Source organism: Ananas comosus, linkage group 10 (genome assembly GCF_001540865.1).
Source record: "Ananas comosus cultivar F153 linkage group 10, ASM154086v1, whole genome shotgun sequence".
Lineage (NCBI taxonomy): Eukaryota > Viridiplantae > Streptophyta > Magnoliopsida > Poales > Bromeliaceae > Ananas > Ananas comosus.
In genome coordinates this window covers 12157870-12185854 of record NC_033630.1, presented here as the reverse complement: position 1 = coordinate 12185854, position 27985 = coordinate 12157870, and the positions used below count along the sequence as shown (strand labels likewise).

Genomic DNA, 27985 nt, shown 5'->3' with positions numbered 1-27985 from the left:
ATCAATTAACGTAATCTATTACTTTGACTTTGAGTTAATGCAATTTAAGTGCATTTTGGAGTGTTGATCCTGGTTTGGAATCCTTTCTAGTTTTACGAAAGACGGTGTTGGACCTGGTGGTTGTTCTTTTTACCCTTGTGGGAAAGAGATAAAGAGGCCATCTAAAGTTAAAAAGTAAATTTTGAAGTAAGGCTACACTAACAAAACCACCCTTGCAGCCTCCCGTTCTCATTATCTTCTTTAATTGTTGCAATTTCTTTCTTGCAATTTACTATCATACCGAAGGACCAAAAGTTTGAGATGAATGTTTAACAGCGGCTTTGTTCTTTGATTTAATGCCTTAATTCTTTTGAGCAAGCTGATAAGATTGATCAAATGTTTGCATTTTAAATTTTATTTTGTATGAATGTCCATTTTGTAAAGAGATTCAAATTTAATCTTATAGAGAAGCTATTTGCGATATGGAAGAGAGATATTATTTACTGTAGGTTGATAGTAAGGTATGAATTGATCAGATTTATGCATGTCCAAAATTTGGTAATTAAGTTTTTGCCTAATTTTCTTTATATTGTCTAAGTTCTGTGGAGAGTATTCTACTTTGACGTCATTCATGTAGCATATTGGTTTATGATTTTTGGCTCGTGTTATTCCATCCTAATTTAGTAGAATTTTCAAGATACCATAATGCTGTTATTCATTATATTCTTTCTTCTAACAAGTTATTGTTTCCCTAGGTGTACTGGCTTTCCGTTGATTATCTTGTGGTTGCTAAAGCAGCAATTGTGAGTTTCCCTTCTGATATTTTTCTAAGTAACTTATTTGATGATTGCGTATCTTGTGGTTGCTAAAGCAGCAATTGTGAGTCTGCCTTCTGATATCTTTCTACATAAATTATTGGTTGCTTAAAGTAGTTCAAATAAGAATGTAGACAAGCCTCTCTCCTTTCTAAATCATTCTAACTGTTATGGTTCTGCTTGTTGATAGCGTACTGTAAGTTCTACCAGAACCTAATGCTGGTTGTCGGCAAATCACTAAGTTTTACATCTATACCTTCTGTTATTTTAGACCTTTAACCAAGATAAATCCTTTTTCCTCTTCTTTAGGAGTCGTTTCTCAAATGACCATTGAAACTTCAGTCTAAATTACCTTTTCGTTTTCCATGTTGGCAATACACATTTGTTTAATCATGTAACTTGCTGTACTTTGTTTGGATGAGTATTATCTAATCAAAGTTCACCTCTCTTTCCTTTGGCTTCTGTTATTGTCTTTGACTTCTTTATTGCATCTTTGTAGCGTTGTGGATCATACTTCACAGCAGTAATGTATGCGGAACTCTGGTGTGAGGAACATTTTAATGGTCTGGCATTAGGCCCTCCTGATTTTTCACAAGAAGAGTTGGTTAGTATATCTCCTATTTCTTTGGGGTTTGGAATTTACGGATGATATGTTTCCAGCTTTAAACATTTTCTTTGTGCTCTTTTGTGCTCTTTTTGTTTCCAGTTGCCTCCACATATTGATCTATTGGTTGCAGCATTCAAACAGATCAATGAACCTGATAGCATCTATGGAATCATCCAGTCAAATAAGGTTATTTCCTTTAAAAATATTTACTTGTTATGCGTTCTTAGCTTTTGCATATTCAGCAATGATCTCTTTCATATTCAACCTCCAACAAAATCTATCTTCTCATGAAATCTGGTTATTTAATAACAAAATTATATAAAGCTAAAATCAGAAATTGTGTTTAGTTTGATATATGTTGGTTTGGCACAAGAATCATTTGATAAGACTAACATAACTTAATTTATTGGTGTCTACAATTTTACCTATTTGAAATATGCTTTTGATGCTCACCATTAGGATAAATAATGTAGGGTACAGAACCTCCAAAATCTCGTGGTTGTTCTTTTAAGTTAGTCTATAGGTTCCAGAGTGTAGTGATATTGTCCATCGCAATAATATTCATGTATTAACCTCTATATTGCAACCCCAAATCTTCTAACACGAGGATTTTTAACTAGAGGATCTTAGATAGGTATTCTCAAAAGTGTGCACTCTGAAATGTTTATTCAAATTTTAATGTTTTTAAAGTTAAGATTGCATATATGGTTACCTTCGTAGATTATGTATCTATATAAGGGTTTATTCAAATTTGAACTCCAGTATATTCACTTTTAAATTTTTTGTGTGAATGTTGCACTTCTGGAGGTATATGTTTACTTGCTTTTTTATTTTTTGTATTAGTGTACAGATAAGCATTGTTGCAAAACTATTAATATTCTTTGTTGAATTTTACCTTATGTTGAATTTTACCTTATGTTTATTCAAAAGCCATATGTCAATTGATTTTGACAGTCGTTGAGGCAATTCACATTAGTGGAGTTTATTTTGACATCAGTTATCTGCCACTAATATTTACTGTACTGAAATGGACTCACTGTTTCCATATCTCTTTTTAGAATTCATTTCCTTGACTTGCTCATCTTTCTTCCCATTCTTTTTGTTTTTCTTTTCCCCTTCAATAGATAGCATCTCAGATTGTCAGATTTGAGCATGAGGGAAGTTGGAGTAAAGCTCTGGAGTACTATGACTTACTAGTTAGATCTTCTCCGATTCAACATATGGGAGCTTCATCGGGAAAACTGTATGCTGATGGCTCTCATGCCTCTTTTCGAGGAGAAAAAGTGGTAAATTGGGAACTACACAAAGGTCTAATGAGATCTTTGCAGAAAACTGGTTGCACTCATCTCCTTGATGTTTACTGCCAAGGTTTAGTTAACCAGAAAGGCTATTTTCAACATGACTCCGAGTTAACAGATATACAGGTCACCAATTTCTAAGATTATATATATTATTATATATATATATAGTATTTAGTTGTAGTGCTTCTAAAAGTACATGAATAGTGCATAGTGGAGACTTTTTAGCCTTGGGTGCCTACTGCCTAGTGTTTACCCCTTCGTACTATTCGTAATAAACATCCAAGAGCTAAAATGTCTGTAGTATGCACTATTCACATATTATTAAATGTATGTATGTTTGTGTGTGTGTGTATATGTAGAGTTGGGCTAGAATACTATCGGTAGTAAATAGGCTCCATTGTGCCAATGTATTTTCGATGATGGAGCTTCCAAATCAATGATCAACTCCGTTGAACATAATCTATACCACTTGGAAGTATCTAAAAATTAAATTTCAAATCTTTTCGACGTCATTGATCTAATAATTAAAGAGTTTCAGAATTTGTAATTTTAATGGTCGATTTGAGGCGTTTGCTCGTTTAATAGTGTTAAACGAATCCAAATCAGTTGAATTTTTATTAGAAAGTTCTTTAAAATACTTAAAGCAAGACCTATAGTTTTGATCTCAATTACAAGAATCATCTCATAACTTTTTGAAGGATATTTATTTTTAGCCGTTTTTTTTTGTGTCCACTTGATGCATAAGAGAACAATATTGGAGAAAGACAAGAAAAGTGGTTTAGATCATGTTCAATGGTGCTGATCGTCGATTCAGAAGCTCCATCATAAAAAACAAAAGGGTTAATTACTTCATTGGTCCCCAATCTTTGTACCATTTTTCACTTGAGTAAACCTTTCTTTTTTTGCAATCAAGTTCCCAATCTCTTGATTTTATTACAATTATGTTCTAGCCCTTAAAAAAGGGGTTAAAATTAGGAATCACCATGTCAGCACCTATGTGGCTTTCTTTTGCATGTCAATTTTGGTCCCTAAATTTTGTATGTTTTTCACTTTAGTCTCCAAAAGTAAAAAATTCAAAATTTTGAATTTAAATTCGAAATTAATATTAAAATTAAAATTTAACAATTTTGATTTAAAGCTGAATTAAAATTTTGAATTGAAATTCAAATTTTAAATTGAATCTAAATTTTGAATTCAAACTTAAATTTTTGATTTTGATATTTGAATTTGCATTTAACATCAAAATTTTGAAACTAAAATTTACATTTAAAATCTGAATTTGAATTTAAAATCAAATTCAAAATTTTGATTTTAAATTTTAAATTTTAATTCAAAATTTAATTTGAATTTGAGATTTGATTTCAATTCTAAATTTGAAGTTAAACTTTGAATTCAAATTCACATTTTGAATTTGAAATTCCAAATCAAAGTTCGAAATTAAATTAGAATTTGAATTCAAAATGTGAATTTGAATTTAAATTTGAATCCAATATCAAAATTTAAATTTTAAAGAAAAAAATTTGCTATGAATTTATAATTTAATTCAAAATAAAATTTGAATTTAAATTTAAATTTATAATATACAATTTAAATGAAAATTGTATAATTAGCTGGTGCTGACGCCCTTGCTCTAAAAGGGCAATTTGATGGCAACTATCCTGCTCTGTCTGAGAGAATTGGAATGGAATCGGCGTGGTTCGCTAGCTCTTTCTTTTTAGACGAATTCATTCCGAATAAAGGAAGGCGGTCGTGATAGGGAAAGGCCTCCGATCATAGCATATAACTTGAATTCCTTCTTATACCTTGTATTCCGACCATAGCATATATAGTATTGAACTACTAAATCAGGTATCGGTGAAATCCCTTATTTATAAGGGATTCACCTAAGAAGGATCCTTCTTAGGGAAAGGCCTCCGTGGCACTGACATGGTGCTAACATCACATTTTCCGTCAATTTTAACGCCCGTTCTTACGGCTGGGATTTAATTGTAATAAATCAAGAGGTTGGAGACTTGATTTGCAAAAAAAGAAAGGTATGAAAAAAGGTGCAAAGATTGGGGACTAATAGTGTAATTAACCCAAAACAAAATGGCAGCAACAGAGCTCGTTAACTAAAGATAGTATTCTAGCTCAACTCTCTCTCTCTCTCTCTCTCTCGCTATATATATATATATATATATATATTCTTTTTAGGTGTCCTATACCTTATTTTGTTTTTGTGTGTTTTTATTGTGTGGTGTAGTATGAAGCTGCTTGGAGGGCTGGGAATTGGGATCTCTCATTTTTCACTCCAGGTGCTAGTGTTACAGATACTACCCAACACATGAACAGCAGTCTATTCAATGAAAGCTTACACAGGTACCTTTAACTCAATCCTGTGATAGCTTTGATTCTTTTCATATATTACATTAGGTTTGGATATTCTGCTTCAGCCTTCATTTGTCGTGATGAAATCTACTCCTTAATTTAGAGCTGTGTTTCAAAGCATAAATTTCGTTATTATGATTGAATTCTCAGGCTAGCTCTTCTGTTACGCTGTAACCTTTACAACTTTGCAGATATAGTCTTTTTTTATTCATCACTTTAGTTATTTCCTGTCCATATTTATTTACCTTTTACAAGATGAATATTTAGTTATATAACATTCATGCTTTCCATTTGAAAAGATATTAGGCAAGTGATGTTTGGAGTTGCTATAAATCTTTTTCTTTCTGAGTTGTTCTTTGTAGTATTGTTTCTTATTTTTCTTTTTGGTTCTTTAGATGCTTGAGAGCTTTTCAGGAGGGTGATGCTGATGAGTTCGGTATGAAACTTGCAGATGCGAAGAAGGTATTGATGTACATGTTTACCTCTGATCAATTTTTCCTGTCTAAAATTTCATGCTTGTACATTACTCTTTTAGTTGTTGCATTTTTAATCCTTTGATTTTATACATAGGATCTTGTGTTGTCTATATCAAATGCAAGCAAGGAGAGTACCAAGTATATCCATTCTAGTATTGTCAAACTTCAGGTAATAGATTATGAGATGATATACTGCAGTATTTTGTTTAGTAGCTGCCATTTAACAGTTTTCTTTAATCACAGATGTTAGACCACCTTACTATGGCTTGGAATTTGAGGTGGAAGTCATATCCACAACTAATATCGAAATCTGACCTTAAAGTCAATCATCTATTTCCCGAACCTGTTCTACCTTCAAGAATTGAGGTTATTATATTCTCCTAATTTGCAGGCTTAAATTTGCACCGGGTAAATTGTATGGATTGTCCATGTACTATCCAGATATTGAGACTGTCCCTGTACTTTTTATCTAAGCATTTTATTCGCTGAACTTTCTCATTTTTTGCAATTCCACATAAGAAAATTCAAGACTATTAAGTTCAGGAACTAAGTCGCGATACCAGGATAGAATAGGTGGTATCTGTAATTTTACCCTTCATATTGTTTTCTACGCAAATTGCCTAACGGATTTGTTGCATCAATTTTGGTAGCTAGAGTTGTTGAATGAAGAATGGAACTTCATTCTACAGCACTTGCAGCTCGACCTTGATTTGCTGGAGCCCTTCATTGCCTTTAGACGCGTGCTTCTTCAGATTGTAAATTGCAAAGAATGCACGGTGGAACATCTGTTGCAATCTGCTTCCACACTGCGTAAGGTAATTATCTTTATTGAATACATCATTAACGAATTTATCTCCTTATAATGCTTTTTCTAAGTTTATCGTATGAACTATGTGAATTTAGGGTTCGAGGTTTTCTCAGGCTGCTGCTGCTTTATATGAGCTCAAGGAACTCAGTTGTCAGACCCAACAACAAGCTACATCACATACTTACTTTGTTGCTAGGGTACAGTAACAGACTTTCTACTGACCATACAATTAATTGATATTGTTTTCCGTCACTTCCACTTCTACTATGTTTGGCAAATTGAAAAGTCTAGAGCTTCTTCTGTTTGGTGCTTCTGCTTCTGTTGTGGAGAGAAGCCATAGCGGTAGTATTTCTATTGTGCTGGTTCATAATAGTACTCTTTAAGTACTTAATTGAAAAGCAAACCACCCTATATCGAGGCATTTTACATTTGCTTTTTTTAATCTGATCATGCACTATTTTGTAAAATATATAGTATCATACTGGTATGGAGCTCATTCCCCACTTTGTTCATTCATGTTTCATTTCAACGGTAGGAAGAAATAAGTTTTATTGGTGAATTAGTTTAAGACAAATCTTATGTCTTTCTAGATGCACTTATTTTGTTTTATCAAAGGTATTTTGTTCCGGAAAAGAAATATCCACGAAAATGTTGTTAGAACCATAACATTGGATTGAAGTTGTATATTTGCAATATGAGAGGGGTTTCCTTAAAAAAAAAAAAAAAACTCTAACGTATGTACTGATCTGCTCGTGTTGTGTCTTCCAATACAATTATTGTGGAGTATCCTTATATCTTATTATTTCTTCTTTTTTTTTTTGCATGAATCCCGCAATTTCTATGCAGCTTGAAGAAGCTAAACTACTGCGGGCTCAAGGCCAGCATGACATGGCTATCAATCTTGGAAAATACATTATACAAAATTATCCGAAGGAAGAGGAGATCTCAAATGTGTACCGATTAGTTGGGAAGTGGTTGGCTGAAACTAGATCGAGCAAGTAATAATCGATTACACTAATTCACCAACTTCATTTTGTTTTTTCTGCATAGTTATTATTTCTTTTTGTTGAATTTATCTATTTTATTTTTTAACTTTGTAGCTCAAGAACTATTTTAGAGCAATTCTTACGGCACTCGGTAGAACTCAGTGAGGCGAGCAAGAATAAGGATAAAAAGGCGGTATCCCGACAGTGTCAGTCATATTTCCATTTGGCACATTATACAGATGCTCTATCTAAAAGCTGTGAGGAAAGGCTAGCATCCAGTGAATGGCAAGCAGCTATGCGTCTGAGGAAACACAAGGTACCTGGACATGCTGAACGTTAATAGCCATATAAATTTAAACTGTTATTTGTTCTTTAGCATCACAAAATGTCCATTTGATTCAGACCAGAGAGTTGGACGCACTGATTAAAAGGCTAAGATCTTCCTCAAAGGCAAGTAGTATTATTACCCACTGAAAGACTTGAATGATATCCTTGTACAATAAGATGGAGCATGTTTTCTTTGCTTATGATGTACTTTCTTCACATTGAATGGTGAATATGATTCTTCTTCTTACTAATATCCAGCCATTCATTTAGGGTGAGAAGACTGATTACTCTGTAAAAATTCAAGAATTACAAAAACAACTTACTATGGACCGAGAAGAGGCAGAGAAGCTTCAGGTAATTATAGCATGTGCTGTATTTAGCTCCGATGTAGCTATGATGATTCAGATTAATTGGATGCTTTGGAACGTGATGGGCTTATTTGGGTTTGCATGCGGTGAACTGTGCCATAGATTATACTAACTAACGTCTAAGTATCTAATTCGAGAGAAAATCACAACTGTGTTTTGCTACATGAACAGAAGAATGGAGCAAAAGGTTATGGGCTTTCATGTCATCTTTCAGAATACTAAAGATGTTTATGAGTAACCCAAGACAAAGTGTCCTGGGGATAAATATTGGAAGGGCATGAGAAAACTTGAAAAATGATGATGAACATTTGATGGTCAGGCTGTAAATAAGAGATATTAACAAAGCCCCTTGCATAACTGCTTTTGAAATGAATATTTGAATCGTTTCCTTTGGTTATTTGGTTATTGTGGTCATTTCTTGTTTCTTATGTAATTTCAGCCATTGTGTTTCAAAAATGATGATGCTCTATGTCAAACTGTCTAGAAGTTCTGCATCAGTACTTTTTGGGATTCTATCTGTCCTCGTGGATTGATGTTTTACTCATACCTATATCATTCAAAAAGCGTTGAATTACCATCTCACCATTTAATGTTTACTAAGCTAGGTTGCTAGACTGTCACTTGTATTTATGGTTGCACTTGCAGAAATAATAAGGCCATCTCGAATCATTTTGTGATACCCTTTTGTTTAAACCAAGATTTTGCCGTTTGCCAATCAGCTGTGGTAGTTATGTACTATAGTAACTATACAGCATTTAGCTTCCAAGTTTCAAAAGAATAAAAAGTAAGAAAAAAGTATGAAGGAGTCAGATTTGGTGTTCATGAGCATTGTAAAAGTATGTAGGAGTCAGATTTGGTGTTTACAAGTGTTATGTTCTTACCCTTGTTCACTTAAAGACATAATAAGTTGTTTTTTCCTTTCTGATCCGTTGCCTTATTTCTATATTTTTCTACTTAGTTGAAGTTTTGTAGCATACAGTTTATATGATTTTCCTTTTCCTCTTTTTAGGATGACAGGGACAACTTCCTCAACTTAGCTCTGGAGGGTTATCAGCGTTCTCTTGTCATAGGCGGAAAATATGATCTGAGAGTGGTATGTTTTATTCTTAGCATGATATTTTGCCTTTTCTACATTATTGTTTTGACTGATTTTTCTCCTACATTAAGACAATAAAAATATTCTGTTCAACCTTTTATATTGACTGTTTTGATGTTGAATTCTTGTTAATATCAGGCTAACTGTAAACCCATGAAAAAACAAATATATGGTAACTATTGGTTGTATACTTGTATGTCCGTTGGTTAAGAGTTGGATTTTCATTCTTCTATTTTGACTATGGTCTTAACTCTTTAACTACTGTTTCTATGATTGGGTATGTTTCCCTGGATTGAATTTTAGATCTGTGATGCTTAGAGCTTGCTATATATCGCCACCCAGTCTCTTTTCAAATCTTACATCTTTGAATTAAGTTACACTATCTCATCTAAACTATCTTGAATTTCCCAGTAATGTATTTATGTTTTATATATCTGTCTACCTATCTATGTAGCTAGCAATCAAATTGATCTAGCTATCAAGCAAATTGATCCATCTGTCAATCAATTTGTCTATCAGTCTACCCATCTTTATATCCATCTGCCAATTTGTCAATCCATCAACCACTAATTGATTGATCTGTCTGTCCGGAGTTCTATCTGTCCTCGCTTTATGATTGTTCATAAGCTTACTTTTAATATAACAAATACAGAACATTTTTAATATACCAGTCTTTTTTATGTCTTTTTTAGATCATTACACTGCTTGGATTATTATTTGAAAATTACTGTGCATCAGGTATTTCGATTGGTTTCCTTGTGGTTCAGTCTTTTTTCGAGAGAGCACGTCGTGAAAGCAATGATTCGAACAATAAAGGAGGTGGCTTTCCTACAGTATACCTATTATTCGTTCATTCTAATGTATCTTTGAGAATCTTCTTTTTTTGTGTTCTTATTTGATGTATGATTCCACCATTTTAGATACTTTTCATCAAATTGATTTAAATACTAATTATTTATGAACATACAGGTTCAGTCATACAAATTCATACCGCTAGTTTATCAGATTGCTTCAAGACTTGGTAGTTCAAAGGATGTTCTAGGGTCCAACAACTTTCAGGTTATATTCTGTGAGAATTCCTTTTAAATGTATACGATCAAATGTCAAATGTTCATAATCCAGAAGTATATTATATTTTTGCAGATTGCATTAGCTTCTCTTGTTAAGAAAATGGCCATTGATCATCCATACCATACGATGTTTCAGGTACTGAAGATGTGGAACTTGTTGGATATTACTTTGACTCTTGTTTTACTTTGTTTATCATTTTCGTGCACTACACTAGCAGTATGCTAATATGTATACTTGTGAAATAGGCAACTCTTAGGAATTTAGTTAGTTTTTTTTTTTCCCTCTCCTGTGTAGTTTGTTGAATTACATGATATTGCAGTCTGACATTGGGGGTTAGGTGACCAAGATATACATATTGTATTGGATACAGAGAGTTGTAGTGTTTCTTTGGCTTGGGTTTTGGAAACAACTCTACATCCTGACAGAAGCTTCAAGAAACCAGATGTTTGGCTAACAAATATTTCGGAGAATTTTCTTTGGCGGGAACTGATACAAGTTATTGGGCCTCAAAAGCGAAAAGCTAGGGCTTTAAATTGGAGCTTGCATTTCTACCGCAGTGAGAAGCTGTAGAGTTGATTGTAATGGAAATGCTTTGCTTCTTCAAAGAACTAAGAAAGAAGGTTTACTGCAGAATTCCACAGGCTAAAGAGACCCCAAGTGAGACCTAAAATGCCATAAACTGAGGGAAAAGGTCTGCATATAAGTGCAACAGGATATAAATATCCCATTTGGTTTATGCAAGCATATAAAGTGTAGAACTTATGCACCTATTGGTTAAAACTGTTAAACTACAGCCCTACTGGATGTGACCATAAATTTTGACCTGTAAGGAAGGAAATGGCACAGAAGTGAGAGATTATCAGATTAAAAACTAGATATGTATCTGCAATATGAGGTCATATGCCTTCAAAGTGCACCGTTGTATAGAGAACTCTAAAACTGAAAATGTATGTTATGAGGATGCTAATTAGAGAGGATGGATGGCGAGATTACCTGAAGTTTTTTATTAGTCAACCAAGGATAACATAGTTGATGGATTGAGTATAGATGCTTCGACTGAAGAATTTTCTCTTCCCTTAATAGATCTAAACACTCTGGCATCTGCTCATACCTAGACTAGTATTTTGAAAATATCAGCATTTTATGCTTCTGATTGAATTTAAACTTCCTGGGATTTGGGAATTGCGTAAGCAAAATCAATATTTCTCTGTTTAAATTGTATGTATTTGGTAACTCAAATGTACATTTATTATCGACCTTTTTGTTCTTTATTAACCACTTATTTATATATTTTCTTATCAGCTTCTTGCTCTAGCAAATGGCGACCGTGTCAAAGACAAGCAAAGGAGTAGAAGTTCCTTTGTTGTAGATATGGATAAGAAACTCGCTGCAGAAAATCTCTTAAACGAGTTATCCTCATGCCATGGACCTTTAATTCAACAGGTTTGCCAATTTTCTTTGGATTTTTTAATGCTATTCTGAACCTTTTGATCTATGAACACCAAATCGGCATCTTTATTTTTCTGAACTTGAAGATAATGTTCTCCATCTTGTAGATGAAACAAATGGTTGAGGTTTATATCAAACTCGCTGAATTAGAGACGAAAAAGGAGGTCGGTTACCTTAGCATAATCTGATCATCTGATGTGTTAGGCTTTTTCTTGCGCATTCAGTTATGATAGTTGTTGGGGATTTTTCCTCTTTGTTTAGTGAGATAATATTGACGCTGAGTATTTTCTGTCAATCTCGTGACAGGAAACAAACAAAAGAATTCCATTACCAAGAGATATCCGTAGTCTTCGGCAGCTTGAACTTGTAAGCACATTAATATATTCAAATAATTTGTTGATAGTTGCTTCTACAGTGTGCCATAAATGTAGCACAGAATCATGATGACATGAACCAAACATATTGGCTTTTTCCAAAGACGTTCATCCATTAAAAGATGAATTCCTTGCTCCATAGAAAATTGCCTCTATAAATTTAATTTAGATGATGCTGAAATATATGCGTTTTCATTGTGGAAGAATGGAAAGATATTTTTGATATGTTTTGCTTAATGAAGCAATCTATTGAAGCATAGATTTTCCCATTAGTTATTTCAGAAAGTAACTCTTACACATTTTGTTGCATTTTGAACAATAATGGGCCACATGGATGTCTGCCTTACCTACTTTGCAATGCCAAGCTGAATGCTTCATATATCTTTTCTTCTTGTTGAACATGTTTGTTAGGTGACTCTTTTAGCTGGCTGTAGATACCATCTTCACTATTCTGTGCACATTCTTTCTGTTTATTTGTTTAATTGGCCATTGCTTCATGTGAATTGCAGCAAAGTTGGGTTTTAAATTTTGTGACTCATTTTCTCTTGATAACTAATATCTTAAATCTCGAGATTTTTTTTTTTTGTTGTTTTATTTTCCTTTAAACTGGTCTTTTACTCAAGTAGGATTGGAAGTTCTCTGATCCTTTCTTTTATTTAATCTCAGGTGCCGGTTGTCACAGCTACTATTCCAGTTGACCCAAGTTGCCAGTATAGAGAAGGTTCCTTTCCACATTTCAAGGGTCTAGCAGATTCCATTACGTATGTTTAAAGTATATTGTTTTTATCATCTACTTTCATATAAATAATCTTGTTTTATTTAGTTAATCATGTGATCTGCAGGGTGATGAATGGCATAAATATTCCTAAAGTAATTGAGTGCTTAGGCTCGGATGGCCGTAAATATCGTCAACTTGCAAAATCTGGAAATGATGACCTACGCCAAGATGCTGTATGATCGAGAACCTTTTCTCCTTACACTTTTCTTTTTGTTGAGTGTCTACAACACAACAGTCCTGATTCCCTTTTAAATTAATTTTCCTTTCCTTCTTAAGCCTTCTTTTTTAAAACTCTTAACTCTTTCATCTAACTCTTTCAACCTTGTTTTAAAACTCTTCGATTTATGGCTATTTTGAGTTTCTTAATTTTGTCGGGTCTCTTTATACCATGTGTAATCTGATACTCTATATATTTCCTTTATTTGCTAATGTCCAGTAAGTTTTTTCTCAAACCAACATTTTTAGCATCAATTTCTGAAGGAAAAAGGATTTTCATCATACAATGCTAATTTTCTTTATTTATTGCTTGATTTTTTTTTTTAACTACTATTGAAGTATCATACATATGCAGCAGTCAACGTATGATTCTTGAGAGAATTTAATTAGAATCTTTACCTACCATCATGTAATACTTACTAATGCCTTGTCAAGTCTCATTACAACTAGTCGGTTGCATGGTATCTTGGTAGATTTTCTTGAAGTGGCATTATGAGTCTCTTCTATACAGTTTGACTAGTCAAGCATCAGAAATATATTGAGTTACTGTACTTTAGAGAAGTTGATATTCCAATGAACTATATTTCTTTTATTATGAGCCAATTGTTATGTTTGTTTTTTTCCGTAGATGCCTGGGTATAAAAGTAGTAGCTTTGCAGGTTATGGAACAATTTTTTGGTTTGGTAAACACTTTCCTACAAAACCATAGAGATGCATGGAAGAGGAGATTGAGAATTCGTACATACAAGGTATCTTCTGACACATCCTGGATCTCTTTTTTAATTTGATTTACCTGTAGTTATTTTCCTTATGACTAGATCATTTCTTTTTCTTCATGCATAGACATGTTGTTGTGATATTTTGGTTGATTCTTTTCTGTAATTATTATACAAGGAATAATCATGATGTAATGGTGTTGTTCGAAGTGTTAAGGTATTATATTTTCAGCGGGGAAACGTAGAATCTCTACCCTACGTCAAATACATTAGTTCTTAAATATCATTCTTTAACTTATTTCTGCTCTATATTTGAATAGGTGGTTCCTTTTACACCAAGCGCAGGTGTGGTTGAATGGGTTGATCGGACTGTTCCACTTGGCGAATATCTTTTAGGAAGGTACTTTTTATAGTTAAATACTAAGGTTCTCGTGGTATACCTCTGCTATGCACCAATCTATTTTCTTTATATTTTTTTCCTCTTTCTTGCTTATTTAGCACAAGAAGTGGTGGAGCACATGGACGCTATGGAGTAGGTGACTGGTCATTTCTCCAATGCAGGGAGTACATGACAAGTGTAAGTTTCGAATATTTTTTATAACTAATCCTATCAATTTTTATAATTATAAAAATAGTTTTCTTAAAAAAATAATTATAAAAATAGGCCTTTAAATGCGGTGAATCATTCACCGCATTCATAACTTCTATTTAGCAGTAAAAAAATAATAAAAGCGGTGAACCATTCACCGCTCTTACCATCGTAGAATTATAATAAAAAGGAAGAAAAAGAAAGAAAGCGGTGAATGGTTCACCGGCTTTAAAAGCGGTGAATCATTCACCGCTTTTATAAGACTATATCTACAAATAAAATTTTAACAGATTTATTTTTAAAATAAAATTTTAGAAAAGGACTATTGAACTAAAACCCCGTAAGTTTCTATAGTGTGCACCCCTCAATGTAGATTTATCATGAATTTAGAAAGTGAAATTTAACTTTTAATCGCTATAAGACAATGGCTTTAAAGAAGGTTGATGGGGAGTATAATTACAATCATATAAATTTAATGTGTTGTAAGCAAAGTTGTATCTACTTTGAGTTAAAAGAGTTCGCGCTTCTTAGTAATAATTATGATACTGTTGTATCTTCAGAAGGATTTTTGATGTTGTTTTCTTTTTCCTTTTCTTCTTTGACAGGAAAAGGACAAGAGGAAGGCATTTCTTAAAGTCTGTGAAAACTTCAGGTCTCCTCATGATTTTGCAGATGCATTTATTTTGTTACACTAATCGAAGTTTTGTTTTTTATTCTCTTTTTTCTTTTTCCACTTGTCGGCTTATATCCAGGCCTGTGATGCACCACTTCTTTCTGGAGAGATTCTTGCAGCCTGCTGATTGGTTTGGGAGCCGACTTTCTTATACAAGAAGCATAGCAGCAAGTTCAATGGTAAAGCTTTCCTTTCTTAATCGTGGGCATTTCGCATAAACATTCTACCTTTTTGTGATTTTGCCACTTTGACTCACCTTTGTTGACTTAGTTATTTTTAAATTTTGACTAAATGATTCTTGGACGAGCAGGAATTGCCACGGGTGGAATCGTGGAAGCCAAATGTTCGAATTTATCATAAACCATGCTAGGGTCATTCTAGTAATCTAGTCCATAAAAAGAAAATTCTTCCTTGCGTTGCAAAAGCAGATAAAACACGGGTTAAATTTGTAAAATAGGAAAACCCCTAAAAAATTAAATTGTGGTAATCAGCATTCACCTTTGAACTGTTATCCTTTGGTTTCAGGTGGGCTACATTGTAGGGCTAGGTGATAGGCATTCTATGAATATTCTCATAGATCAAGATACCGCAGAGATTGTACACATCGATCTTGGTGTTGCCTTTGAGCAGGGCCTCATGCTTAAAACACCCGAGAGAGTACGTATTTGAATTTTGCAATTTCCCTTTTCTTTCTTGCCTGTATACAGATATTCCTTTAAGAAATGAATCCTTAGAAAGGTCTTTTATATTACATCCCTGTGAAATCATCTTTTGCTTATGCTGCTACAAATCTGAATTTCCATATATACTAGAAAAGGTGCATATTCTTACAGATGTACTCTGGAGATGGGAACCTATCCAAATCTGGGGGAAAGTTTGTTATGAATTAGAGAAAATTTGCAAAGAAATTGAGTTTTTGATGGACATATGTAAATTTCTGATTTTGTAGTGTTAAAAACGTGGATACATGTTCTTAGAATTATTCAATTTTGATTTTGCAATAACTGGTAGGTTCCATTTCGGCTGACGAGGGACATTATTGATGGAATGGGTGTTACTGGCGTCGAGGGTGTTTTCAGAAGATGCTGTGAGGAAACTCTCTCTGTCATGAGGACAAACAAGGAAGCTTTGCTAACTATTATTGAAGTACAAACGTCGAACCTTTCAAAAAATTTCCTAGAATAAAGAGCTAATGCGCTTGATTTTTTTTTTTTGTTATTTTCACCAAGTGACTAACTTGTCTCAATTTTGTAGGTCTTCATCCACGACCCTCTCTATAAGTGGGCACTGTCTCCTTTGAAAGCTTTACAGCGTCAGAAGGTATGACTGAATTTTACGTTATCCTTTATCTTTTTGTTGGATATACAAACTCCTTTTGCTTTGATATAAATTATTCTTTTGTCAAGCTTTGCAAAATAAACTGGTTTATTTTCATCTATTGCAACTTGGCTATCTAAACTTTTCCTTATGTATATAATTCACCATGAAAATTTTTGAAGATAATTCTGAAATGGCTTCAGAGAGTGTTCCTCCCTGTAATTAAAATTTTAATCCTCCCTTTCTTACAGGAAACTGATGATGGCGTAGAGTCGTGTTTGGAGAGCTCGCAAGATGCTTACGAGGGCAACAAGGATGCCGCCCGTGCTATACTGCGAGTCAAACAGAAACTGGATGGATATGAAGAAGGTGAAATGAGAAGTGTTCAGGGCCAGGTAATTCTCAAACAACTTTCATACCACTCTTTGCAACTTTAATGCAAAAATGTATGAAGACCCCCTCAACTATACGCCATTTTGACATGGCCCCTCAATTATCTTTTTTCCCCCCTTCTTTGATCGGTACTCTCTATTTGAATATTCCATCAACTGTTTTTGTTTATTTTTTGTTTGTAACAGCTTTACACGCTTGTCACTTCATATACATATCCTTTCTTTACAGTTTTTACAAGGGCAAAACTTTTAAGGGGACCAAAATTGAAAATTGTCAATAGAATATTCTTTAGATCCACTGAAAGAAGCTTATAAGAATGCGTTATGAGGGTAAACCTTAAAAACGAAGGGGTTTCTAGTTGAAAGATGAAGAACAAGGGGTGTTTCTGAGGTCGGAAAAGCCAAAGCCCTGCACATAATGGACCCAATAAAGTTGTGCCATTGCTTCCTGAAAGTTGAAACAACTCAATCACACTGCCCTTGTTTATGACCACAACAAACAAACTCTTTAAGTCGTCCGACTTGTTAACCAAGGGCATTAATTTGATTATTGTTTTGCAGGTGCAACAACTCATACAGAATGCGGTGGATACGGACCGATTGTGCCAGATGTTTCCAGGTTGGGGTGCTTGGTTATGACTGGGAGAAAAAAGTTGCAACAACCGATCTTTCTTTCCAAGAGACGATCGAGCACGCACACCCAACTGAAGGATTTTTTTTTGGGTTTCCTCCTCGCTATCTGTCTAAGGAAAGAAGAAAATGGAAGTTCCTGATTTTCTATCGCTTGCCACTGGTTAGCGGAAGCCTCTTTTTGTTTTCTTGAGGGGGAAAAAAATTTCTTATCGTTGTATAGTACTGTTTTCAAAAATGAGAAATATGTGTTTCATTTGGTATCTGTGGTAAATGATAGACTCAAATCATCTCAGGTAGTGTCAGCAACAAGCAAACACAAGTCTGGTGAAATCTACGACTACCCCAAAAGAAGATTGTGCAATAATTCGCAAAGACTGCCTCTCCCGTCAGGTGTCTGAAAATATGGTATGTAGATTTGGCCGGCGAAGAAGCACAGATTATATCTATCTTGTAAATATGTGGACGTGGACTTGCTTTTCAACTGATCGATTGGAAATTCAAGCTTTTAAACAGAAACATGAGCTGAAGGTGTGGCAAAAAAAATTTGTTAGTCGAGTTCTCTAATTTTTGTTTATATTAGCATTGATAAACAGAAAAAAAGGTAAGAAAGAGGATTTATCCAATGCATATTTTTATGTAACTATATCTATTTTGTAAATATGTGAAACATGAGCTAAGGTGTGGCAAAAAAATTTATTAGTCGAGTTCTCTATTTTTTGTTTATATTAGCATTGAGAACTAAAAAAAAGGTAAGAAAGAGAGGATTTATCAGTGTGCTGTTCTTTCCATTTGAGTAGGCTACGCTTTTTTATTTTATTTAAAATTTTCTTTTTAAAAAAAGTGTACTGTTTTGTTTTTAGATTTTTCTCCCATCTAGGGCACTGGGCACTGGGCAGTGCCCTAGATGGGATAAAAAAAAAACAAAAAACCCTCGAAATGTGATCTGGCTTATATTGGACTGTTGTATATCTATCTGAAGGGGGAAACATGTGGTGAAAACCTCGAAATGCTCTACTTGTGACTGACTGACCTGTGCTGTCCTTGGATTCATGGTTTTTAGCTTTTCCAGAAACATGTTAAGCCCAGGCTGTCTGAAATGGACATGTCATAAACACATGTATGTGTTTTGTTGCAAATATCTATAAAAAGTGTCAGTAAAGTAGAATCAGAATTTTATTTTATTTTATTTTATTTTATTTTATTTTTTTTGGGTACGAGATGCCTTCAATCAATTACATTTTGGCCCCCTCTTCCATCAAATCATGCTTTATAGAAATGAAATATTTTTATTATATATATTTTTTTTCCAAAGAAGAAATGTGATTGAGTAGAGGATAGAGGAGTTGTAGTAGTTTACATGAAAATTTTTCTCTTCTTTTTACTTTTTTCAAGTTCTCATTTTACTGCTCTATAGAACTTATGAATTATGAACTCTTCGAGTGGATTTGAAGTGAAGTGCTCTCCGCATCTTGCGGCCTGTACATTGATTACTTCTCAGATATCTATTCCTGTAGAAGCTCTTTTGATCATGCTTCATTTTTCTTCTGTTTTCTCTGTTCGTGAGCTCCTATCTTCTACCGACATTGTTCTCTTTCCTTATTAACTCAATTGGTCTCGGTCCCGTGAGTCTTATTAATTCTTCTTCTCATTCTCAGTGCAGGCAAGTTCATACTCTAAAACGGATCTTCCGGCACGATACATTACACACAAAACTCAACAAACTCCACGCACAAGAGTCGACAAATTACACTCAAAAAAGGACAGAAGAGACAGCCACTGCTTCTGGACTTTTTTATAAAACAACCCTCTAAATTTTTGAAATTTGTGAAATAACCCTTTCAAAATTTTATTTGGAAAACTAACCTTCCTTTCGCCACATCGGCGCCACGTCAGAATTTCTTTAAAAAGGCGGTGAATCGTTAACCGCTTTCTCCCATTTCTTTTAAAGGCGGTGAATCGTTCACCGCTTTCTTCTATTTCTTTTAAAGACGGTGAATCATTCACCGTCTTTCACTTATTTATCCCATATGTAATCCCAACAACCACATAAATATTCTAACAAATCATATATAATCTTAACAACCTTTAAATCCTAATAATTTATCCATATAATTTCATATAATCTTAACAGCCTGAAAATCCTAATAATCTATCCATACAATCCTAATAATCAAATAAAAATTCTAATGATCCACATATAATCCTAACAACCTCACTTTTTTCTATTTCCTATATAATTCACGCATAATTTTAATGAATGCGGTGAACGATTTACCGCCTTTAAAAGAAATAGGAGAAAGTGGTGAACGATTCACCGCTTTTAAAAGAAATGGATAATGGGAGAAAACGGCGAACGATTCACCGTCTTTGTAAGGAAACCCTGACGTGGCACCCACGTGGCGAAAGGAGGGTTAGTTTTACAAATAAAATTTTTACAGGGTCATTTTGCCAATTTCAATTTTTTGGAGGGTCATTTTATAAAAAAGCCCTACCCATTGGTTAGGTAAAATTGCGTACGAACCCCCTCAACTAAGGCNAACGATTCACCGCTTTTAAAAGAAATGGATAAAAGCGGGAAACGATTCACCGCCTTTAAAAGAAATGGGAGAAAACGGCGAACGATTCACCGTCTTTGTAAGGAGACCCTAACGTGGCGCCCACGTGGCGAAAGGAGGGTTAGTTTTACAAATAAAATTTTTACAGGGTCATTTTGTCAATTTCAATTTTTTGGAGGGTCATTTTATAAAAAAGCCCCTGCTTCTCGCTCCTCAATAACGAACCACAAAGATTCATCAGTGGTACCTACTGACACTTAATAATAATAATAATAATAATAATAATAATAACAACTGGTCTATAATAATAATATTAATAATAGATAAATAGTGTTCTATCTACTTTTCAGCTTTGCTTTTGAAAATCATCCAAACAATAGAAAGTTTAGAAAGTAGACAGCAAATACTATTTTTCTATAATTATATGGTTATTTAAGTAGAGATATTATACTATCAAAAATATAAAAAATTTGATACTTTCGATTTTTTTGACTCTTGGATTCAAAATTATACGATTGTGATAATTTCGCAGTCCCCTCTAGGATTAAATAGTATCACTAGAGTTGAGTGGTTCCCTAAGAATAATTCAAAGATAAGAAATGATTAAAGGAACTGATCTATGAGCCAAAAAGTCGAAAGTATTAGATATTCTATACTTCCGATAGCATCGTAGCTCTACTCTAGTAACTTTGATTTTTTACTCTCACACCACACACTCACATCTTCTCCTCCTCCTCCTCCTCCTCCTCCTCCATCTTCTTCTTCTTCTCCTCCTTGATCCTCAGTATCTCCGCGACGAGCCAGGCCATGTCGTCGCTCGCCGTGCCACCCTCGGCCACCGCCCGCCTGGCCTCCTCGGCGATCTCCCTCGCCCTCCGCCTCCGGCCCTCCGCCTCCGCGCCGTCCCCCATCACCCGCGAGATCGCCGCCGCCACCGCCTCCGCCGCCACCAGCCCCCTCTCCTCCGCGCGGTCGCTCCACACCCTCGCCCCCACGGGCGCCCCCGTGCCGACCACGTCCACCAGGAGCCGCTCGTTCACGAACTGCTCCGCGTAGAGCGGCCACGTGACCATGGCTGCCCCGGCCGCGATCCCCTCCGCGCACGAGTTCCACCCGCAGTGCGTCGCGAACCCCCCCACCGCCGGGTGCGCCAGCGCCTCCACCTGCGGCGCCCACCCCCGCACCACCAACCCCAACCCCGAAACCCTAACAATCCTCTCCTCCTCCTCCTCCTCCTCCTCATCATCATCATCCTCCTCTCCCTTGTTCACCACCCACACGAAGGGCACGCTTGCGATCGCGAGCCCCCGCGCGAGCTCGCGCCGCTGCGCTCGCGTGAACCGGCCCTGGCTCCCGAAGCAGAGGAAGAGGACCGACCCGGGCGGGCCCTCGTACCGGTCGAGCCACCGCAGGCACTCTCCGTCGGCCGCCGCGCTCCGATCACCATTTCGTCGCCGCCGGCGCGCGGCGGCGGAGGAAGAGATGGGGCCGACGCACCAGGCGCTGAATCTGCCGGCGCGGCGGAGCATGTCGACGTAGGCGGGCTCGAGCGCGCGGAAGGTGTTGAGGATCATGCCCAGGGAGCACCCCCCGCCGCCGCCGCCGCCGCCGCGCTGGGCGGCGAGGATCCGGCGGTTGCGCTCGGCCGCCACCGGGGCGGTGAGGTGCGAGGGGAGCTGCGCCGGCGTGAGCTCGATCCGGTGGGGGAGGCCCGGGACGACGAAGGGCTCCGAGGGGGAGGCGACGCCGAGGTGGGGCTTCGCGTGGTTGATGATCCCCATCACGATCAGCGAGAACGCGCACGTCACCTGCGTGCATGCATGCACCCTTGCATGGGGTCGACGTGTGTGTGTGTATATATATATATATATATATATATAATTACTATGCTATCAGGACTACAACAGTTCTTATGTTTCTAGCTTTCTATTCATCCATCAAAATTGATGAATAGTTAGAGAGTTCCGTGGAAATGCATGTATGTATGCATGCATGCATACCTGGAGGGTGAGGTGGGGGATGGCGAGGGCGGCGGCGTGCTCGGCGGCGAAGGGGATCTGGAGGTCGGCGACGACACAGTCAGGGCGGTGGGCCTTCAGCAGCTCGAGGAATGGCTCGCCGACGGCGTCGAGCGCGGCCTCGAACTCCGGCGTGGCGTAGGCGCTGGGCAGCGGTACCTCCCCCTCGGCAATCCCTGCGGCAGCATAGGAGAAGGGCAGGGACAGGAACCGGAGACCGCCATTGTCGTCATTGTCGTCATTGTCACCGCCGCCGCAGCGATTAGAATTCGATGTGGAATCGGCGGAATCGTCGTTGGCGCGGAGGAGGACGACGGTGGAGGTGGCGCCGCGGGACGTGAAGAGGGCGGCGACGTTGAGCATCGGGATGGAGTGGCCTGCCGCCGGGAACGGGAGGAAGAACACGTGCAGCGGGGCGGCATTGGCAGCCATTGATCCCGTCTCAATATTCACCGAGTTTTCGGATTTAGGGTTTAGAATTTAAGATTTTGGGGAGAGCGAGAGAGCCAGAGAAAGAGAAACTGTGCAAATGGCAGAATAAGAAATGGATATATATATATATATATATATATATAGAGGCTGGGGTTACTATGCTCTTATGAGTATAGATCTTCTTGTACTCATAAATTTTTAACCGTTGATCGATGGGATGTGTGGTTAGGATGATTGTAGTCCTCACTTCGAATAATAGTGGTTCTTTAGGGTTGAGTGAGTAGTTGGTTGAATAATATGATCTAACGGATGAAAATAATCAATAGAATAAATTTAAGGGTAATATAGAGAGAGAGAGAGAGAGAGAAAGAGAGAGAGAGAAGCTATTATATGAAACAAGCTGGAATGCTATCGGTAGCAGACGGGCTTTGTTATCACCATTTATTTTTTATGATGGAGCCTTCAAATCGATGATCAGCATCGTTAAATATGATCTATACCACTAGAAATATTTAAAAATTAAATTTCAATTTTTTTCGACATCATTAACCTAATGATCAAAAGGTTTTAAAATTTGTAATTTTAATGGTAGATATATGAGACGTTTTCTTGTTTAACGGTGTAAAACTATCCAAATTAATTGAATTTTGGTTAGAAATTTTTTTTAACTATTTAGAACAAGATCTATCCTCTCGATCGTGATTACAAAATTTCTTTTTTTGAGAGAAAGGTAGCACGCTAGCTGCTTCATTCAATAGGATAAATGAACTAAGCGTACAAGGTGAAAACAGCTTAGGCTTCCTCGACAAAAAACCAAACCGAAAATATAAAAACGAATATAAAAACGAAAGAGAAGCAACTAAGAAAGGAAAAAAGGAAGAGAGAAGATTAGAGGGAGGTAGCCAGTTGACGGGTAACGGGAGCGTGATCCAAGAGCTAAACAAGGTAGAAGCTCTGTCCGAGGCTTTGACGACGTTGGGAAGATTCGAACTAAAAACAAAACTATTTCGCTCGGTCCAGAGGACCCACCAAATAGCCGCTAGCTTGGTTAAACCTTTAGTTCTTGTAGAGGCGCCGGGGGTTTGTGATATTACGTTCCAAAGATTACAAAATTTCAATCATCACTTTTTGAAGGATATTTATTTTTAGCCATTCATTTTTACGCCCACTTGATGGACTAGATAACAATATCGAAAAAATATAAAATTTGATTTCTAGATACTTCAAATAGTATAAATAATATTTAATAGTGCTGAACGTCGATTTGGAGGCTCCATCATTGAAAACAAATGAGTGGTAATAAATTACAGTGAATTTATTGACTTTTTGTCAAACAAACCATTGAGAAAAAATAACTTTGATCTAAATATTAGTTTCACTGACATTTAATTTTAAAATTAGTTTACGAACAAACAAATAAAAAAACCCCTCAAACTAGAAGGGGCACAATGAAAGTTTATCCTATCATTTTTTTTGCGAAAAAGATAGTATGTTACCCATTTTATTCATTGGAAAAATGAACTAAGCTATATGGGTGAGACAGCTCAGGCTTAGAACAGGACGAAGACAAAAAATAATAATAATAATAATAATAATAATAATAATAGTTATGAGTTTACCCTATTATTATAGATATATAATAATAATAGTAGATGGAAGAGTCACTTTGGGATCAGTAACAATTACTGTGTTCTGATACATTGACCAGTTTTTATTTTTTTTAATTTTTTTTGTTTTTTGTTTTCTTCAGAGACACAGATCTCGGAGTGGAAAAGACAAAATACTTGTTTGACTAAAAAATGTGCCTCATTTAATTATATCACGTTTCCATTGATTCCAAGGCATTGTAGAATATTTTAAAGGATAAATTTTAATTTACTCCCTCGAGATTTATTAGCATCTTTTTTACGTACCATTTTAAAATATAACAATTAATTATTCATTGGTTTTATTTTAGTCGGCTAATTTGTACTTTTCTTTTGCAAACTTAAAAGACGCACAACACTTATATCCTCAAACTTTAATTTATTATATCTTTTTATTCAAATTTTTTTAAAACTATAAATTTTAAATCCTATTTTTTTTTTTTTTTTTGAGAAAGANATCCGCTTTGTTTATTTTATTTAGAAATAAACTTAGCTAGAAATAAACTTAGCTAGAAACGTCAATCAACTAGGATTCACAAGAATTAAGTTTAAAACGTTTTGATAATTAATTTTTTGCATAAATAAATTCGTAATTTTAAAACTTTTAAAAGCGTAAGAATTAAAATATTTCTTTAATATTTATAGATAATCAACATCAATTAGCCATGCTAAACAGTGATGGTTATTGCAATTTTATTTTCGCCTACTATATCACTTTTTATATTCCATCGTACATATCAGCTCTCTACAAGGGCGATTTGGTTGGATGTAATTAAAAATACAGCCTAATGTAGTTAAAAATATAATAATTTCATCTTGGATGTAGTATAAAGCACTATAATTATAAATAATTTGTTTGATTATATGTACTTGAGAAGTGTACTTCATCACCTTATATATATTGTGGCGAGATTAGGAGAAATTTTTTAAAAAAATTTAATTAAAAAATTATTAGGAAAATAAACTTATCTTTTATTTAAAGATTCTCTTGCCAATTATTGTGTAATCGTATTTTTTGTTTAAAACCACTCTCCAACTGCTATGATCGGAACTGTGACAAATCGGGCGTAGTTCCAACTACTGAAGTTGAACCTTTGCATACAGTTCCATCTGCAGCAGTCGAATTCAAATACATCAAACCAGATACTAAATTTGAATCTATATGTAGTTATAACTCCATACAAGCAATCAAAGTCGTGGGCTCGTCATTTAATTGGGTTATTGGTTATTGGGCCGACGGCCCGGCCCATTAGGGTTATAAAGAGTTCTAACGAGCTTGAAATCTCAAATTTTCTCTTTTATTTTTTAATTTTTATTGGTTAAAACATACAGAACTTAGCTCAACTATAAACTATTTGAGTTCACGATCCAACCTTCAAAATTCTAATTTTACTGTCCAACTTTTTAATTTATTTGATATGAGTTAGTCAACAGTACTATACATAGTAGATAACACTTTAGTGCTTTTTTCATTTACTATGTTGTATTAATTCTTTTTTCAAAGACATCTATCAATCTCTACACTATATTTTAGATTTATTTTTGTTTTTCTACTTTGTATTATTTTATTTTCTCATATATATTACTAAACTATTTTTTTTCTTATCAATCCGATATTACGGTTAATGGATCTAGTATTTCAGATAAAATCTAACAACCTTATTAAGAGAGACTGAAAAGCCATATATTACCCAAAAAATGTTAATTGTAGATATTTGAAGTTCATTAAATTCCATTATTTTTTGGGGGCTCAATTGCTTATACATCTCTGAAAAGTTTTTGACTTTCTAATTTATCTCTTTTAGAAGGCTAATATTGAAAATATCTTCTTTTTTTTTTATATTCCAACCTATTTCAAATATACCCCTAGAATTGAATTATGTTAATAAACTGTTAGCAATATCCGTTATCTCTATAAAATTACTATTTTGCCCTTTTAAATATATACCATTTTACCATCACCGACTTTTCTTATTTGCTCTTAAGTTAGGGGTACAAAAACATTTTGATTTTTAGTCTTTTCAAACATACCCTTCTACCATCACCATTATTTCTTATTTTTCCTTAAGTTAAGGATAAAAGAGGTATTTTATTTTATTTTTTTTTCACTCTAGTAGATATTTAACTCACGTTGAACCTAAGTTAACTTAACGGATGGTAATTGCAGAGAAATTTTGGAATAACGGAGGAACATATGAGGGGGTATATTAGAAAGAAAAAAAAATAGAGATAAATAAAATATTTATGAAATTTTGAGGGGTATATAGGTAATTATTCCTTTTTTTTTTTGGCCTCAAAGAAAGTGTAGGTTATTCATAAAATTCAAAGCATCATTCATCTGCAAACAGATTATTTACTACTGTGTATTATTATAACTTTTATTACTACAAAATAAAGGGGAACAAAATTTATCACATTAAGTAGTTAGGAAATTGAAGTGCAAACCTAAAAAAGAAGAATTACACTAAAATTCAAGTTTAAATCGAGTTCTGTGTCGTCGTTCTCCGATTCAAATCCACCCGTATTATTAGAAGAGCATGTTTGGCACTAAAGATTCAAAGTCTTAGCACGCTCAACATTCTTAGCTCTCGAGTCTAACTACTACCCATAATATTATAGTCGGATTAAAAAGTTTTTTGTCCTATTATACCTTATATAGAACTATTCCAAATTTCATGAGAGTCACAATCTAATCTGATTAGGGATGTCAGTGGATATGGATACCCGAAATTTTATCCGAACCTGAACCCGAATGAAACGGATATATCCGATGGATATGGATATGGATTTGGATATGGATTTAAAAAATAAAAACCCGACGGATATGGATTCGGATATGGATTTTGATTGTACACGACCCGAACCCGAACCGGCCCGAATCCGAATTTATTTTGTATTATATATAATATATATATAAAAATTTAATGTTATATTTGAATTTGTATTTTAAAAATTTAAATTTAATATAATATATTTTGAAATATTGAAAAAAAAATAATTGTTTCGGATTCAAATTTTCGGGTTCGGGTTCAAATTTTCGGGTTCGGGTTTGGGTTCGGGTTTGGATATGGATTTTTAAAATCCGTCGGGTTCGGGTTCGGGTTCGGGTTCGGGTCTCGGGTTTGGAATCGGGTTCGGGTTCGAGTTTTTAAAAATTCGCCCCGAATCCGACCCGTTGACATCTCTAAATCCGATTCGAGAATTCCACTCTGATAGGGTTGTTTGATTCCATCAAATTTGTTTTACTCTCCAAATTCCCTTTCAGATGGCTCCTGCTATTCGCATAAGCAGCCAAATTAGCACGCGCACTCACAGCAATACTATTATTTTGTCTTTGTTGTTAGAATAATAATCCAAACTTAACTAAAATATAGTTAGAGATAAGTTTAAATTATTTATTTGATTACGATTAGGATTCGTAATTATTCAAAATAAACGTTGGATTTATCATCTGTTATGACTTGGATAGGTATATATAGTTAGACGTGGATTAATTAGATGAATAAGTCACAGTAGACATGATTGCATAAGGCTGAGAGTGTCGCCCACGATGTAATTAATTACTTTTTGTTAATAAAGTATTAGTTTAATTTTTTTCTTCCTCCTCCGATATCTCTTTTCCATATTATTTTGTTCTATATTAGATCTTGAGTTATATAATTGGTATTAGAGTAAATCACGCCTCCACCATTATGACTCATTTGGTATTGAAAAATGTATAGCATTATTAATTAAAAAAAAAAAGCAAACTTAAAAGTATACAATTTTTTTTTTCTATTTTTGATAGAATAAAATTTATATGTGATTTAAATCTCAGTGTGATCTACATGACATGTTATTACTATTTTTTTATCATACATTTTCTCAGCAACTAACGCGTTTTACGCAGCTTCTTAGGGTGTGGGTGGTTTCTTGTAGATTCATCCTGAAATTTTTTTTCGGTTGAAAAGTAACATTTTGGTGTTAGGTTGCTCGCAAAAAAAACATCTTCTCGAA

The 27985-nt window shown here is 35.1% G+C and overlaps 2 protein-coding genes across 9 annotated transcripts in view; one reads left to right on the top strand and one right to left on the bottom strand.

Moving 5' to 3' along the window:
- Positions 1–18109, top strand: part of LOC109716832 (serine/threonine-protein kinase ATM) — a 51611-nt gene extending 33502 nt beyond the window's left edge. For 3 of the 8 annotated variants that reach the window (XR_002218059.1, XR_002218062.1, XR_002218063.1), the window contains 34 exons: positions 735–782; positions 1294–1398; positions 1501–1587; positions 2526–2825; positions 4945–5060; positions 5465–5531; positions 5640–5714; positions 5789–5911; positions 6196–6360; positions 6449–6550; positions 7200–7351; positions 7454–7655; positions 7742–7789; positions 7937–8020; positions 9044–9127; positions 9869–9949; positions 10100–10189; positions 10274–10336; positions 11504–11644; positions 11758–11814; positions 11957–12016; positions 12691–12785; positions 12867–12975; positions 13678–13767; positions 14055–14134; positions 14233–14311; positions 14929–14975; positions 15076–15175; positions 15522–15653; positions 16008–16142; positions 16251–16316; positions 16565–16708; positions 17267–17498; positions 17632–18109. Coding sequence is in view for 3 of the 8 variants with exons in the window: in XM_020242426.1 (XP_020098015.1) it covers positions 735–782; positions 1294–1398; positions 1501–1587; positions 2526–2825; positions 4945–5060; positions 5465–5531; positions 5640–5714; positions 5789–5911; positions 6196–6360; positions 6449–6550; positions 7200–7351; positions 7454–7655; positions 7742–7789; positions 7937–8020; positions 9044–9127; positions 9869–9949; positions 10100–10189; positions 10274–10336; positions 11504–11644; positions 11758–11814; positions 11957–12016; positions 12691–12785; positions 12867–12975; positions 13678–13767; positions 14055–14134; positions 14233–14311; positions 14929–14975; positions 15076–15175; positions 15522–15653; positions 16008–16142; positions 16251–16316; positions 16565–16708; positions 17267–17344 (3405 nt within the window). In the remaining 5 variants the exon portion in view is untranslated. The other 5 variants (XM_020242426.1, XR_002218060.1, XR_002218061.1 and 2 more) reach the window with 5 other exon arrangements.
- Positions 20252–22669, bottom strand: LOC109716042 (anthocyanin 3'-O-beta-glucosyltransferase-like). Its single transcript, XM_020241319.1, has 2 exons — positions 21894–22669; positions 20252–21701 (listed from the first exon to the last, which is right to left on the bottom strand). The coding sequence occupies exons 1-2, from the start codon at positions 22341–22343 to the stop codon at positions 20610–20612; spliced, it is 1542 nt and encodes a 513-aa protein (XP_020096908.1). The 5' UTR covers positions 22344–22669; the 3' UTR covers positions 20252–20609.